Genomic DNA, 15905 nt, shown 5'->3' on the forward strand with positions numbered 1-15905 from the left:
CCCCCACATGTACTGGTCACATGATTACATGACATCATCACAGGTCCTACACCTCCAGCATCTACCAGATACAGAGCAGCTCCTGGTCGGGCAGTCACTGCTGTTGTGTTGTGTGTGGAGATCTCTGCTCCTCAGTGTGTGACCCCAGCAGTAAGGTAAGCTTACAGGAGGAGGGGTGTTACATTGTGTTACTATCAGTGTGACCCCAGCAGTAAGGTAAGCTTACAGGAGGAGGGATGTTACATTGTGTTACTATCAGTGTGTGACCCCAGCAGTAAGGTAAGCTTACAGGAGAAGGGATGTTACATTGTGTTACTATCAGTGTGACCCCAGCAGTAAGGTAAGCTTACAGGAGGAGGGATGTTACATTGTGTTACTATCAGTGTGACCCCCCAGCAGTAAGGTAAGCTTACAGGAGGAGGGGTGTTACATTGTGTTACTATCAGTGTGACCCCAGCAGTAAGGTAAGCTTACAGGAGGAGGGATGTTACATTGTGTTACTATCAGTGTGACCCCAGCAGTAAGGTAAGCTTACAGGAGGAGGGATGTTACATTGTGTTACTATCAGTGTGACCCCAGCAGTAAGGTAAGCTTACAGGAGGAGGGATGTTACATTGTGTTACTATCAGTGTGACCCCAGCAGTAAGGTAAGCTTACAGGAGAAGGGATGTTACATTGTGTTACTATCAGTGTGTGACCCCCCAGCAGTAAGGTAAGCTTACAGGAGGAGGGGTGTTACATTGTGTTACTATCAGTGTGACCCCCCCAGCAGTAAGGTAAGCTTACAGGAGGAGGGATGTTACATTGTCTTACTATCAGTGTGTGACCCCCCAGCAGTAAGGTAAGCTTACAGGAGGAGGGATGTTACATTGTGTTACTATCAGTGTGACCCCCCAGCAGTAAGGTAAGCTTACAGGAGGGGGGATGTTACATTGTGTTACTATCAGTGTGACCCCAGCAGTAAGGTAAGCTTACAGGAGGAGGGATGTTACATTGTGTTACTATCAGTGTGTGACCCCAGCAGTAAGGTAAGCTTACAGGAGGAGGGATGTTACATTGTGTTACTATCAGTGTGACCCCAGCAGTAAGGTAAGCTTACAGGAGGAGGGATGTTACATTGTGTTACTATCAGTGTGACCCCCCCAGCAGTAAGGTAAGCTTACAGGAGGAGGGATGTTACATTGTGTTACTATCAGTGTGACCCCAGCAGTAAGGTAAGCTTACAGGAGGAGGGGTGTTACATTGTGTTACTATTAGTGTGTGACCCCCCAGCAGTAAGGTAAGCTTACAGGAGGAGGGATGTTACATTGTGTTACTATCAGTGTGACCCCAGCAGTAAGGTAAGCTTACAGGAGGAGGGATGTTACATTGTGTTACTATCAGTGTGTGACCAGGGCCGGACTGGGACTTAAAATCAGCCCTGGCACTCAAACCTCAGCAGCCCACATAATATATCCTCCCCAATATATGATAGATAGCAGTGTACATGCTGTAGCAAATTCTGCTCCTTACTCACTTACTTACTCACTACTTCATTAAATATATGAACCCTACCATCAACACATAAAAAACAACATAATCTGCTGTGGATTTGTTGTTGCATATTTATGTATTTCAGCTGCACCAAATCCACAATGTATCTGTGTGGTCCATACCAGGTACAAAGGTGTAGATCCCAGAATACAAATGCGGGGACAGGACCTTTAGTCTAGTATATACTTTTATAATCATCCTTTTCATTACCAGCTAAAGTGTCACAGAGGCGGAGACAAGCCACAGCTGTACCTCCCCCCGTCCCTTCCTGCTCTGACTGATTTACATACACGGCGATGCTGCGGATGTCGCTGTGACACTTGAGCTGGTAATAAAAAGGATGATTATGAAAGGAGTGCTTATAGTGCAATTACGTCCAGTGACTTACAGGAGGTGTCTTCTCTGCATGAATTGCAAGTGACGTTTTTGCTGGATTTGTTCTCTTTTTCTTGCTCGGCCATCATGAAGACTTCTGCGGCCGTGACTCCTCTCTGCAAGATCTACCAGACAAACAATTTAAGATCCGTGCTCCAGCATCATCCCCAAGTGTATTTCTTCACACAGTAACCTTGCTCCCTTTTGACCCCCTTATAAGCAGTTAGGCCCAGTCTGTGTCTCTAAATAGTAGTCCCGCCCTTCTGCACCCCTATATAGTATTATAGTATCAGGTCCCCTCTGTACCCCATATAGTAATAGGAGTCTTCTGTGCTGTGTCTCCATATAGTAATAAAACATTTTCCCCTATAGTAGTAAGGCCCCTTCTGTGCCCCATATGCCCTCTCTGTGCTCCAATAGATTACAGGCCTCCTCTCTATCCCCACAAAGTATTGGACCACTCTCTGCATGAAGCATAGGCCCCACTGTATTGGACCTCTCTGGGCCTCCATATAGTATAGCCAAGGCTTTTAATGATATATTAAAAGCTGCATAGCCCTTCAACTAATTTAATTTTGCAAAGAGCGTCATCAGGAAGAAGGCTTATTTCATTTGCTCCCCTGCTTCTGATGACACTTATTTCATTTGCCCCCCTGCTCCTGATGACACTTATTTAATTTACCCCCCTGCTCCTGATTACACTTATTTCATTTCCCCCCTGCTCCTGATTACACTTATTTCATTTGCCCCCCTTCCTCCTGATGACGCTTATCTCATTCGCCCCCCTTCCTCCTGATGACGCTTATGCCATTTGCCCCCCTTCCTCCCGATGACGCTTATGTAATTTGATGACGCTCCTTGAGGAGAGGTTATCCAGAATTAGATAAACATGTCCGCTTTCTCCCAAAAACAGCACCACATTTGTCCTCAGTTTGGGTGCGGTACTGCAGCTTAGATCCAGGGAAGTGAATGGAGCTGAATTGTAATACCACACACAACCTGAGGACAGGGGTGGTGATGTTTTTCTAATCCTGGATAATCCTTTTAATTTTACAGTAATGGTTATAATTAGAGATGAGTGAGCCTGGCCGAGGTTTGGCTTCATACAAACCTGAGCCATCGGCCTTTGAATTCCGCTGTCTTCTCGTTCCTTGCGGCAGGTGGCGATGGCACAAGTCCCGCCTGGAAAACAGAGATACAGACTATGATCTAGGCTGTATTCCTGCTTAAAAATGCAACTTGTGCTATCTCTATGGAGCGGGAAGACAGCAGGATTCAAGGGCCAATGGTTCAGGTTTGTATGAAGCCAAACCTCGGCCAGGCTCACTCATCTCTAATTATCACCTTAAAGTCACTACATGTCTGCATAGGCAGCCATTTTAATATCAAGTTTAATTGAATGCAATAAACTGTAAAGGACCATTTAGGACTTTTTGAGCAGCTACTGTATGGCTTAAAAAAGTGTGTGTGAACATAGCCTGACAGACAAAAGTCCAGCACCTCGTTCTGGTCTATTAGAATTCACAGCTTTACAAGAGATCCATAATGCAAGACACCATTGTTACCAACAAATGCAGTATGTGATGGTGATGGCGTCTTGTATCAGGGATTTACTATAAAGTTGTGAATATTAATTCACTGGAAGAAAGTGCTGGACTTTTGTCTATGGAATAATTTAGTCACAATTGAATACAGATTATTGCAGTGGTGTAAGTGCTGTAGGATGTGCTGGTCACCTGCATCCACACATCACGCATTCTATACATACATCATAAACACACAACACACACTGTGCATGCATACATATAAATATACACACACACACACACACTGTGCATACATACATAAATACATACATACAGACATGCACACACATTGTGCATACATACATATATCATATATACACACACAAACACACTGTGCATACATACATACATACATGAACACACATTGTGCCTACATACATATATCATATATATACACACACACAAACACACACACACTAGAGATGCGCGGAGCGTCGGACTTTTGGTCTGACAGGATCTGCGCTCGATCGTGATGCCTTTGATCCCGGGTGCATAGTTGCGCTCCCTGGAATATGCGGCCAGGATATTCCAGGGAATTCCAGATCCATTTCCTGGAATATCCTGGCAGCATATTCCAGGGAGCGCAACTATGCACCCGGGATCACAGGCATCACGATCGAGCGAACTGCTATTGGACCAAAAGTCCGCACATCTCTAACACACACACTGTGCATACATGCATACATTTACACATACAGACAGACATACACACACACCGTGCATATATATATATATACAGACACACTGGGGGAGATTTATCAAACATGGTGTACAGTGAAACTGGCTCAGTTGCCCCTAGCAACCAATCAGATTTCACCTTTAATTCCTCACAGACTCTTTGGAAAATGAAAGGTGGAATCTGATTGGTTGCCGGGGGCGACTGAGCCAGTTTCACTGTACACCATGTTTTATAAATCTCCCCCATTATGCATACATACATACATACACACACACTGTGCATACATACATATATACATACATACAGACACATTGTGCATGTATATATATATATATATATATATATATATATATATATATATATATACACACACACACACTGTGCATACATATATACATACATACAGACACATCGTGCATGTGTATGTATATATATATATATATATATATACACACACACACTGTGCATACATACAGACACATTGTGCATGTAAACATATATACATACATACACACACACACACACTGTGCATACATATATACATACAGACAGACACATTGTGCATGTATACTTACACACACACACTGTGCATACATATATACATACAGACAGACACATTGTGCATGTATATACATATATATATATACACACACACACTGTGCATACATATATACATACATACACATTGTGCATGTATATACATATATATATATATATATATATATATATACACACACTGTGCATACATATATAAATACATAACTGAAACAAAAAAGTGTGCACTCCGTGGAGTTAGACACTCGTCGGCGCTGCACTGGAAAGAGGAAGCTAATATGCTGCTGTATAGATCTTGAGGATTCCGTATCCTCAATGAATGTATACAAACTAAATTACCAATTGTGATCTATAGCGCTATAGTACCGAAAGGGTTTGATGTTACAATCCTAATATGGCATACACGGAATAGACTCTGATATATTCAGCTGGTTATGCAAAAAGCCGCTGATTGCCTCAGATGTAATAGATCAGCTGTTGCATAGCCTGCTCTGGAATGATATATAGCTAGTTGCTGTTCCTACCTGTCTTGCACCGCTGTGAAGTCCTTCACACAAATGTGCGCTTGATGATTAAATGATGTCCAAAATGTAATCCTGAAAAGTTGAAGGAAGATAAAGATGTCCTTTTTTATCGGGGTCGGGAGCGAGCCCCGGCCGGTGGCTCTGCTGCTACCTTACGCCCGACGTGGTGGAGTAGATCGGGAGGAATCCACAATTGAGTGACGTCACTTTGGATACGGAGGCCGATGTAGGGAAAAAGACATCTAACGCGTTTCAGCGAGCTTACGGTCGCCCTCGTCAGAGATGAAGCGGACTCCAGTGCTTTCTCCTTATATTGACTACTCCACCTATCATTCCTCCTCCTTTTTCAAAGGAGGAGGAATGATAGGTGGAGTAGTCAATATAAGGAGAAAGCACTGGAGTCCGCTTCATCTCTGACGAGGGCGACCGTAAGCTCGCTGAAACGCGTTAGATGTCTTTTTCCCTACATCGGCCTCCGTATCCAAAGTGACGTCACTCAATTGTGGATTCCTCCCGATCTACTCCACCACGTCGGGCGTAAGGTAGCAGCAGAGCCACCGGCCGGGGCTCGCTCCCGACCCCGATAAAAAAGGACATCTTTATCTTCCTTCAACTTTTCAGGATTACATTTTGGACATCATTTAATCATCAAGCGCACATTTGTGTGAAGGACTTCACAGCGGTGCAAGACAGGTAGGAACAGCAACTAGCTATATATCATTCCAGAGCAGGCTATGCAACAGCTGATCTATTACATCTGAGGCAATCAGCGGCTTTTTGCATAACCAGCTGAATATATCAGAGTCTATTCCGTGTATGCCATATTAGGATTGTAACATCAAACCCTTTCGGTACTATAGCGCTATAGATCACAATTGGTAATTTAGTTCATATATAAATACATACAGACACACACACACTGTGCATACATACATACAGACACATTGTGCATGTATATACATATATATATATACACACACACACACACTGTGCATACATATATACATACAGACACACACACACTGTACATACATGAATCCTATATACACACATATATACTGTAAATACATGTATCATATATACACACACTATACATACATACAGAAATCCTTTCCTCACACAATACACATACAGGGCACATTACATACTAAGACACACTATATACACACTATCACTTTGGACACACACACACACACCAAACAACAAGAAACAATCACTTACTGTCCATAAATCCCAGCTGCTGACAGGCCTTCTCTTCCTCACAGTCAGCATGGTGCTCCCCTGCCCCTCCGACTGCAGGAAGGAGATGATGATGTCACTGTGTGGGTTCAGGAGACTTGGTTGCCTGGTTACACAGCAGGGGGAGAGGGCAGGCTCCGGCTGTAGCTTGGTGGAAAGGACAGGTTTCTCCTCACCAAGCAGTGCTCTTTAATAGCAGCAAGGGCCCCCTCTGTGTCAGCAGCAGCCACTCTGTGCTGTAGGGGGCAGCAGCTGCTTCTCCTCTCTCCTCCAGGAAGCGGATCCTCTGCGGCAGGAAATGACGTCATCTGGCAGGTTGAAGAGTAGGTTGAAGCTGACGGTGTCTGTGCGGCACCTCCACTACACATGGGAGGCGGAGGGGGAATGTGCCGGCCCTGACCAATCCGGCAGAGGCTGAGGGAACAGCGCAGAGGCCAGCAGCGCTGCTCTCTCAGCCACTGCAGGGGCCGATGTAAGTGTGCAGGGGGACCAGCGGCCCCTCTGATTGGTAATCAGGCAGCCCAGCGGGCATTTGCCCGGCCTGCCAGATTACCAATCCGGGCCTGTGTGTGACCCCCCAGCAGTAAGGTAAGCTTACAGGAGGAGGGATGTTACATTGTGTTACTATCAGTGTGACCCCCCAGCAGTAAGGTAAGCTTACAGGAGGAGGGATGTTACATTGTGTTACTATCAGTGTGACCCCAGCAGTAAGGTAAGCTTACAGGAGGAGGGATGTTACATTGTGTTACTATCAGTGTGACCCCAGCAGTAAGGTAAGCTTACAGGAGGAGGGGTGTTACATTGTGTTACTAGCAGTGTGACCCCCCCCCCCCCCCTCAGCAGTAAGGTAAGCTTACAGGAGGAGGGATGTTACATTGTGTTACTATCAGTGTGTGACCCCAGCAGTAAGGTAAGCTTACAGGAGGAGGGATTTTACATTGTGTTACTATCAGTGTGACCCCCCCAGCAGTAAGGTAAGCTTACAGGAGGAGGGATGTTACATTGTGTTACTATCAGTGTGTGACCCCAGCAGTAAGGTAAGCTTACAGGAGGAGGGATGTTACATTGTGTTACTATCAGTGTGACCCCAGCAGTAAGGTAAGCTTACAGGAGGAGGGGTGTTACATTGTGTTACTATCAGTGTGACCCCAGCAGTATGGTTTGGGGCCCCTGGCTGCGATATAAAGGCCCCGGCAGCACTATCCCCTCCTTGTGCTCCAGTTGTCTCCTCTTCTCCCCCAGACGCTCCTCCTCCTGAATGACCCCCCAAGGATGGAGAAGGACAGGAATGAGATCAGTAAGAGAATATTACACGTCACCTTGGAGATCATCCGCCTGCTGACCGGAGAGGTAACTTCTCTAGATTTCCACCATTGTTGTCTGGGCTCTTTGGCCCCTCCCTCCCTCCCCCGCTCTATGTTCTGGATCTGGTCTCCTCTTTGTAGGTGCGGTGGTCTCCAGCACTGACCCCAGTAGTCCAGATGTGTCTCCTCCTCCTCCTCCTCACTAGAGCTCTATACAGGGGGACAATCTCCTCTTTGTAGTGAGGAGGAGGCAGGAATACTGGGCTCAGTCCCCTCATTGTCTCTCTCCATCCCCAGGATTACACCATAGTGAAGAAGACATGGGGGGAGGGTGTGGCCTTCCCCCAGGAGTCAGGAGGGCGGAGCAGGGCCCGGGGCCCCATCACGGAGCCTCCATCACTGATACATGAGCAGAAGATCCTAGAACTCACCCACAGGATGACTGAGCTGCTGACTGGAGAGGTGACACTGGGGAATGCTGGGAGATGATAGAGTAATCCAGGAGGCAGCAGGCTGGGGGGGATGACTGTGTGATCATTGTGTGTGTCAGGTTCCTATAAGGTGTCAGGATGTGGCCGTCTATTTCTCCATGGAGGAGTGGGAGTATGTAGAAGGACACAAGGATCTGTACCGGGGGGAGCAGCCGCTCATGATGGAGGATCAGCCGCCCGGCCTCACAGCACAAGGTAAGAGGAGACCTTCCTGATGCTAGAGAGCAGGGGGGGAGGGGCCCCTAGATTATCCTCTTTCTCCCATTTTCATCCTCCTCCCATCCTCCTCCTCCCATCCTCCTCCTGATGACATGTAGCAGTGTATAATGGATTGGCTCCCTGTGTGTTCCCTACAGATGGAGGCAGTGACAGGAATCCACCAGAGAGGTGTCCCCGTCCTCTGTATTCCCAGGACTGTCCAGAGGGAAACCACAATATTAAAGTGGAGGATGAAACAGAAGAAGAGAGGATGAGGGGCGATCCCCCGTGTATGAGTGAGGTGAAGGAGGAGGAGGCGCCAGGAGCTGCTATACCAGGTATGGGAGGATGGAGTTACACAGGGATATAAGGGGGGGCTCCACCTTACAGCTACATTACAGTACCCCCCCCCTGTGTATATTTGTATAGTGCAGTATAGTGAGGGGGGGGGTGTCACAGGAATATAAGGGGGGGCTCCACCTTACAGCCACATTACAGTAACACCCCCCCTGTGTATATATGTATAGTGCAGTATAGTGAGGGGGGGGGCAGGAATATAAGGGGGGGCTCCACCTTACAGCTACATTACAGTAACTCCTCCAGCCCCCGGTCACCCCCTGTGTTATGTATAATCAGACGTCTGATGATCAGGCGGCCGTTCTCTCCCATTGATGTATTGTACATATAGAGCTGCAGCCATGATGGCTCCTGCTCTCTGCGGCCTCCCCCTTTATAGCAGCTGATAGGACCTTCTGTCTCCTGCACTCTGGTAGAATGGACTCCGCAGGGTCCTAGAGACCTTTATTACAGACTGTGACTGATCTCCTTCCTCCATCCTGTACATCCCCTATGAGATTTCTCTACACACAGAATCCACTTACAGGGTAAAATCACACAGATGGTTTTTATGCCGTTTTCTGTGTCCAAACCCATAAATGGGCCAAAAAGAAGGAAAAGTACAAAGGGAAGACGGCCGCATCTCCCCTCGCTGATCGTCCACGTAACCGCAGACGTAGATACAAATGCTGTATGTCTGGGTCCAACTAAATAACAATAGTATAAATCTGATTACATTGTGGTTTGTAACAAAAGTCTAAGAATCCATGTTTAACCCTCAACAGGAAATTCCAGTGAGAACTCCGAGGAAAACTCCATGTTATGGCTGAGTTATAAGGAAGAAGCTGGCGGTGCGGAGCAGCGCTCCTCAGGAGAAGCCCTCCTCCCCCTTACTGTACATCCAGGACGTCACACTACAGATCTATCATATAATCCTCCTTTTTGTATTTTAAAACGCAAAAGAATTAATGCAGGAGAAAAGCCGTATTCATGTTCAGAATGTGGGAGATGCTTTACCTATAAATCGCAACTTGCTAAACATGAGAGAATTCATTCAGGAGAGAAACCACATTCATGTTTAGAATGCGGGAAATGTTTTATAAGTAAATGTTACCTAAAGAAGCATCAGAGTGTTCATACAGGGGAGAAGCCATTTTCATGTTCAGAATGTGCTAAATGTTTCACAAAGAAATCCAATCTTCTTGTACATGAGAGAAATCATACAGGAGAGAAGCCGTACTCATGTTTAGATTGTGGGAAATTTTTTAGAACGAATTCTAATCTAAAGAAACATCAGAGAATTCACACAGGAGAGAAGCCATATTCATGTTCAGAATGTGGGAAATCTTTTACAATTAAACCAAGTCTCGTTATACATAAGAGAAGTCACACAGGGGAGAAGCCGTATTCATGTTCAGAATGTGGTAAATGTTTTACAGATAAATCAAATCTAGTTGTACATAAGAGAAGTCACTTACGGAAGAAGGTTTAAAACTGAATAGAGAATAAACAGCGGTCTTGTTAGAGCAAATAAACAAAATTCTCACCTATAATAATTTACAGACATCAAAAAGCCAATAAAAAGTTAATATTTTTGGTTGAAACGGCCTCTATCTGCTGTACATTCTAATTATAGACTCCTCAACCCAGCAACTGCAACCCCAAGAAGGAGAATGACGTTTTACAGACAATAATAATCTTTACACACGCTTGAGTGCTTGACTAGAGTAGAAGTAGTTGTAGTAGTGCGTTGTAGAAGCTAAAGAGAAGAGAACATTTTGCCAGAGGAGCCCTATACGCCTTTGCCCCCTAGTGCCCCCTCAGCCATGGTTATCTGGGTGTAACATGGTGTCCGGGACTTCCCAGTTATCTGCACTGCGCAGTAGGATACGTAGGCCTTCTTTATGGTAGCTTTGTCCTACTGGGATCAGCACCTATTGTATCAGGAGTCAGTCCTGCACTTTGTAGACGTGTTCCTGGCATGGGATAGGGTGTTTCTTGGTGACTACCTTCCCTTAGCACTGCATAGTATAAGTGGTAGTTACTTTAGAAAGATTCTTGGTCTCTAGTTGCATCCTTTCACACTGAAAGCTAGTCCAAACTGACCTTGGTGTCCCTGACAGGGGTCCTGGCATGCATAAGCCAGGCCCTGGCTTAACTACAGTAGGAACTGTCTTTTTTTGTGTCCTATCACTGAGAATCTGACAAGAACTGAATTGCACTTCCTCCATCAGTAACTCCTCCTTCAGGGGGCTTTGTGTACCTGCCTGTGAGTGGTGGGGCTGAGTGTGTGCAGAGAAAAACTAGAGAGGATACGACAGACAGAAGAAGCACCTGAGATAGCATCAGCATAAAGCACATGACTTAGAAAACCTAACCCATTACTTCCTTCAGCTGTGCAATAATACATATAAGAAATACTGACACCTAGTGGGGAAACTTTAAAATACCTCATCCACCACTTGTTTTAACCTGAGAACTTTTGGACAGGTGCAAAGAAGTAAACCACCAGTGGTGGGAGACCACAATAGAGCTAGGTGTGTAAATTCTCTCAGCGTGTAATTAATACGGTTATTATTGGTGTCTGAGGAAACTTCTTCCACGCTCATTGCACTTAGGCACAAATCATCAACATCCCCTGCTGACTAATGACATCCCAGATGTGCACCATGCGAGGCGTGTGCGGAGATGCTGGAGGTCATGGCTGCACATACAGAGCACTCAGGAAGAGGAACTGGAGACTTGTGTTAACGCTAACACGCTCAGTAAGTCCGACCAGCCGATGTATAGACTCTAGCTAGACATGGTCACCACACCAGGATCCGGCATAGTGAGGAACACCGCAGACATGGCATTACAATGGCGTCTTCTCCCTCTCAAGCTTAAAGGGGTAGTGCGGCGCTCAGAAATTATTCACAGAATAACACATATTACAAAGTTATACAACTCTGTAATGTATGTTATGTCTGTGAATGGCCCCGTTCCCCGTGTCCCACCACCCCCACCCGTGTACCCGGAAGTGTTGGTTCATTATACATTACCTGATCCGTATCGAGGGCCGTCTGCCATTTTGTGCCAAACGTCATCTTCGGACGGACAGCCAAGTCGCTGCTGCCCGTCCCAGATATGCTCAGCCAATCGCGGCTGAGCATCGGATGACGCTGCAGAGGGCGGCCGGCATTCGGAACAGATGGAGCTGTTCGCCGGCCGGCCGAAGAAGACGTCACTGAATGAAGATCGGAGACGGGTGTCGGCACGTGACAGGTGAGTATAGCGCACCACACATCCGGGTACACAGGTGGGGGGGGTGGGACATGGGGAAGGGGGCCATTCACAGACATAACAAAGTTGTATAACTGTAATGTGTTATTCTGTGAATAATTCTTTACCACCGCACTACCCCTTTAAACCTTTGGGGACTACCCCTTTAAACCTTTGGGGACTTTTGGGGACTTTTTGGCCCCATGGCCCATTTTTTTTTTTTTTTATATCTGACCTGTCTCACTTCATGTGCTAGAAGAAAGGAGGACGGTGGAGGTGCAATTGTGTGGAGATTCTGGGACGTCTCGATAGTCAAGGTCTCCCACCTTAGGGATGATGGGAGTGGTGAAGAAAAAATCGTACATTACAGATAATGCGTTTGGAGGCGGGGCCTCTTCATCAGATCAATGTCGTCTATGGCTCTGGTGTTTATACAGTAAAAAAAAGACCGGGAAAAGCCATTGGTTGGATAGCAGTACATATAAAACCCATCAAATCTCCAATAAAAAAAACTAATAATAAAACCTGTAAATGAATTATAAACTTCTAGCAACGTTACACGTGTCTTATAAACAATAAGTCATTTACTATAATCGTATAGACGGAGAAAACTGGTGTAAAGTGACACTGGCTCAGTCGCCCCTGGCAACCAATCAGATTCCACCTTTCATTTTCCAAAGAGTCTGTGAGGAATGAGAGGTGGAATCCGGTTGGTTTCCGGGGGCGACTGAGCCAGTGTCACTTTACACCGTTGTACTTTGTTAGTGATGAATGTTGGTTAGAGATGGGCGAAGCGAATTACACTGTCCATTCACTTTGGTCTAATTACCCATAATGCCTTGCGGTCGTCCAATCACCTGCAAGCCCCACTGTGATGTCAGCACTCACCGGGTACCACATGGCATCAGCAGCGGCAGTCCAGAACAGGCTACCAGTGCACGGCCCACTGAGATCCGGCAGTTCTTCCAGCATGGGGGGCGGAAAAGACCACTCAGCCATTTGCAACATCTGTGACCATAAAGTGGGTCGGGGTTTGGGTTCATATCCAGTCACCACTTCTATGCGTCAGCATATGGAGCGCCAGCACCCCACTGCCTGGAGGAACCCCGACCCCCACGACGCATGTCACTCTCCATCCAAGTAAGGCCCCCAATAAAAGATTCACCCACCATAAGTAATCTTTTTGTTTTTTAATATACACACCAAGTAATTTTACCCCTTACTCCAAAAATGAATAGGGTAATCCTGTAGCAAATGCCCACACTTTATTCTGATATGTTTTAAAAAATAATCCTAAAATTTAGTGCCCATGCCAAAACATTTCCAACATGGCATATATTATCCACACCAGCTTATGGCCTGGCCAAAGTACAGGATTACCCAGACACACATCCCCATGACTATGGTCACACTACTATACCCCAGCTGTGGGGATTCCTGGCATTTGGGACCAAGACTCTTACCGTTCTTGGCCCATGTTTCAGGACACAAATGGTAACTGGACAATAACTCTTCTTGGGGTTTTAGGATATCAGGAGGGTACTTAGAGCTCGCACAATGGCTCCTGATAGGGTTCTTGTTGTGAGACCTTTTAATGGCTCTTGTAGTTTCTTGAGTGGTTGAAAGCTATAGGACAGTTTCCTGATGGGGTATATATCACAGAGGATGGTGTCTCCTAAAGGTGATATAAGAAATCGGTTGCTGAGTGGCAGGTTGCCTTGCCTTATTTATAGTGCATTCATACGTCAATGGTTGCTTTTTGGTTTCTGCTGCCAAAAACCCTCAGGCCTCTTAGGCCTCGTTCACACAATGTATTTTTTTTTATTTTACAACAACCATTGTTGCAAGTTTGCAACAACGGCTGTTTAATCACAGCGGCCGATCGCATAAAGCCCTGTGGGATCCCGGTCGGAGTATATACACACTGTATACACTCCAGACAGGATTCCATGCAGCTGCACAGAAAACTAACACGTTTGTGTGGCCGCTATTCATTGAACAAAATAAACTGTGCAGACAATGTAAAGTGCGGCTCCGGCCATTGTCTGCTATGGCTTATTAGAGTGTTGGTACACACAGAACGACCGCTTGTGTGAACATGGCCTTAGACTGCAAATTTCTCAACGTCTACATAGTAAAGACCACCAAAGAGTCCACCATTAGGGTGAGGTTGTTTGAGAGTGACCAAAGCCAGGGTGGGAGGGTCACTCCCATACCCCATCAGGGCTATCCCCCTTCCCTGTATATTTAAGCAGGACACATCTAAAACACCCCAAGAGATGCAGGTATGGGTTGAACAGTCGTGTTTTGCGTTCCCTCGCTGGGCGTTGGTCTTGTCCTAAGCATGGAGCACTGGGGGCAGCCCCGCCGCCCATCAGTGTGACGAATGCCCCTACCCCCGGTGACGTGTGCTCCATTACAATCAAGAGGGACCTCATGTTCTTCATGTCTGGGGATATTGTGTCTGATGAGAGGGAAAGGAGAATGTTGGGATATTATGAAGAAGGTTCGGGGCCTGTATGGTCACCGAGGCTCCTGGGAAAGTATCTTTTTGATATTTTCAGGCATGATGTCTTGATGACTTAGGGAGAGGGCGCATGGGTAGCGGAGCTCTGACCAGGGGGCTGAGTTAAGGATGTGAGGTGAAGCCCCTCAGACCAGCCCCCTTAAGGAATTGGATAAAAAGGAGAGCTGGGTGTCACAAAGTTGGGGATCCAATCAAATTAGTTTGTGCGCCACTTTCTATGCCCAATCCCCTGGGGAGGAAGGACTCGACCGCTATATGTATTAGTACTTTTGTTTTCATTGTTTGCATGTCCAGTATGGCTGGGTTCACACTGCGGTTTTTGAAGTCCATTTTTTTGTGTTTGCATCTGTTTTGATATGTTTTTCCATTGACATTCTAAAAAAAAAAAAGGCTAAAAAAAATGTTCCCGCTTTTTTAGCGTACACAAACACGTGGTTAAGCATGTTTTTTTCCTATGCTACAAAAGATGCATTAAAGATCCTTAAGGGATCTTAAAATTCACAGATGTACACTAAGGGCCGTATTACACGGCCGGATCAGTTTAGTAAACGAGCATCAAAAACTGCCAGATCAGCACTCGTTTACTGAGCCTATTACAGGGATCGATTATCGTTAGTGATGTCTGTGCAGCCCTTGCTGTATATAGTAAATAATAAACTGTTAATGTTACCTCTTTGCTTCTCCACGCTCGCTGCAGCCACCTGTACGATGTCAGAGAAGCTCTCCGAAGTGACAGGCCGCTCAGCCAATCACTGGTTGTAGTGGTCCCATCTCGGTCAGTGATTGGCTGAGCAGACTGTCTCCCAGAGCTGCTGTTTGGATGTGACCTGCTTCCCACCCTCATAGAACTTTTGCTTTATCATACTTATCATTCTCTATAGCAGAGGGGTCAAACTCAAATACACAGGGGGCCAAAATTTAAAAAATTGGACAAAGTCGCGGGCAAAGACTGATAATTATTCAAGCGTGAATGAGTGGTCAGTGGTCAGTGGTGTGCGGCGGTCCTGGCACTGTCAGTGGTGTGCGGCGGTCCTGGCACTGTCAGTGGTGTGCGGCGGTCCTGGCACTGTCAGTGGTGTGCGGCGGTCCTGGCACTGTCAGTGGTGTGCGGCGGTCCTGGCACTGTCAGTGGTGTGCGGTGGTCCTGGCACTGTCAGTGGTGTGCGGTGGTCCTGGCACTGTCAGTGGTGTGCGGCGGTCCTGGCACTGTCAGTGGTGTGAGGCGGTCCTGGCACTGTCAGTGGTGTGCGGCGGTCCTGGCACTGTCAGTGGTGTGCGGTGGTCCTGGCACTGTCAG

At 46.4% G+C, this 15905-nt stretch overlaps 1 protein-coding gene across 1 annotated transcript in view; it reads left to right on the forward strand.

The window, feature by feature from the left end:
* LOC138797127 (zinc finger protein 420-like) overlaps window positions 1–15905 on the forward strand; it is a 30113-nt gene continuing 14208 nt past the window's right edge. Inside the window, exons 1-6 of the mRNA XM_069976926.1 lie at window positions 1–155; window positions 7734–7841; window positions 8093–8257; window positions 8346–8481; window positions 8643–8822; window positions 9606–10306. Coding sequence (XP_069833027.1) covers window positions 7764–7841; window positions 8093–8257; window positions 8346–8481; window positions 8643–8822; window positions 9606–10306 — 1260 coding nt within the window. The 5' untranslated portion in view covers window positions 1–155; window positions 7734–7763. The remainder of the gene's footprint in view (window positions 156–7733; window positions 7842–8092; window positions 8258–8345; window positions 8482–8642; window positions 8823–9605; window positions 10307–15905) is intronic.

The sequence above is a fragment of the Dendropsophus ebraccatus genome, chromosome 7 (genome assembly GCF_027789765.1).
Source record: "Dendropsophus ebraccatus isolate aDenEbr1 chromosome 7, aDenEbr1.pat, whole genome shotgun sequence".
Lineage (NCBI taxonomy): Eukaryota > Metazoa > Chordata > Amphibia > Anura > Hylidae > Dendropsophus > Dendropsophus ebraccatus.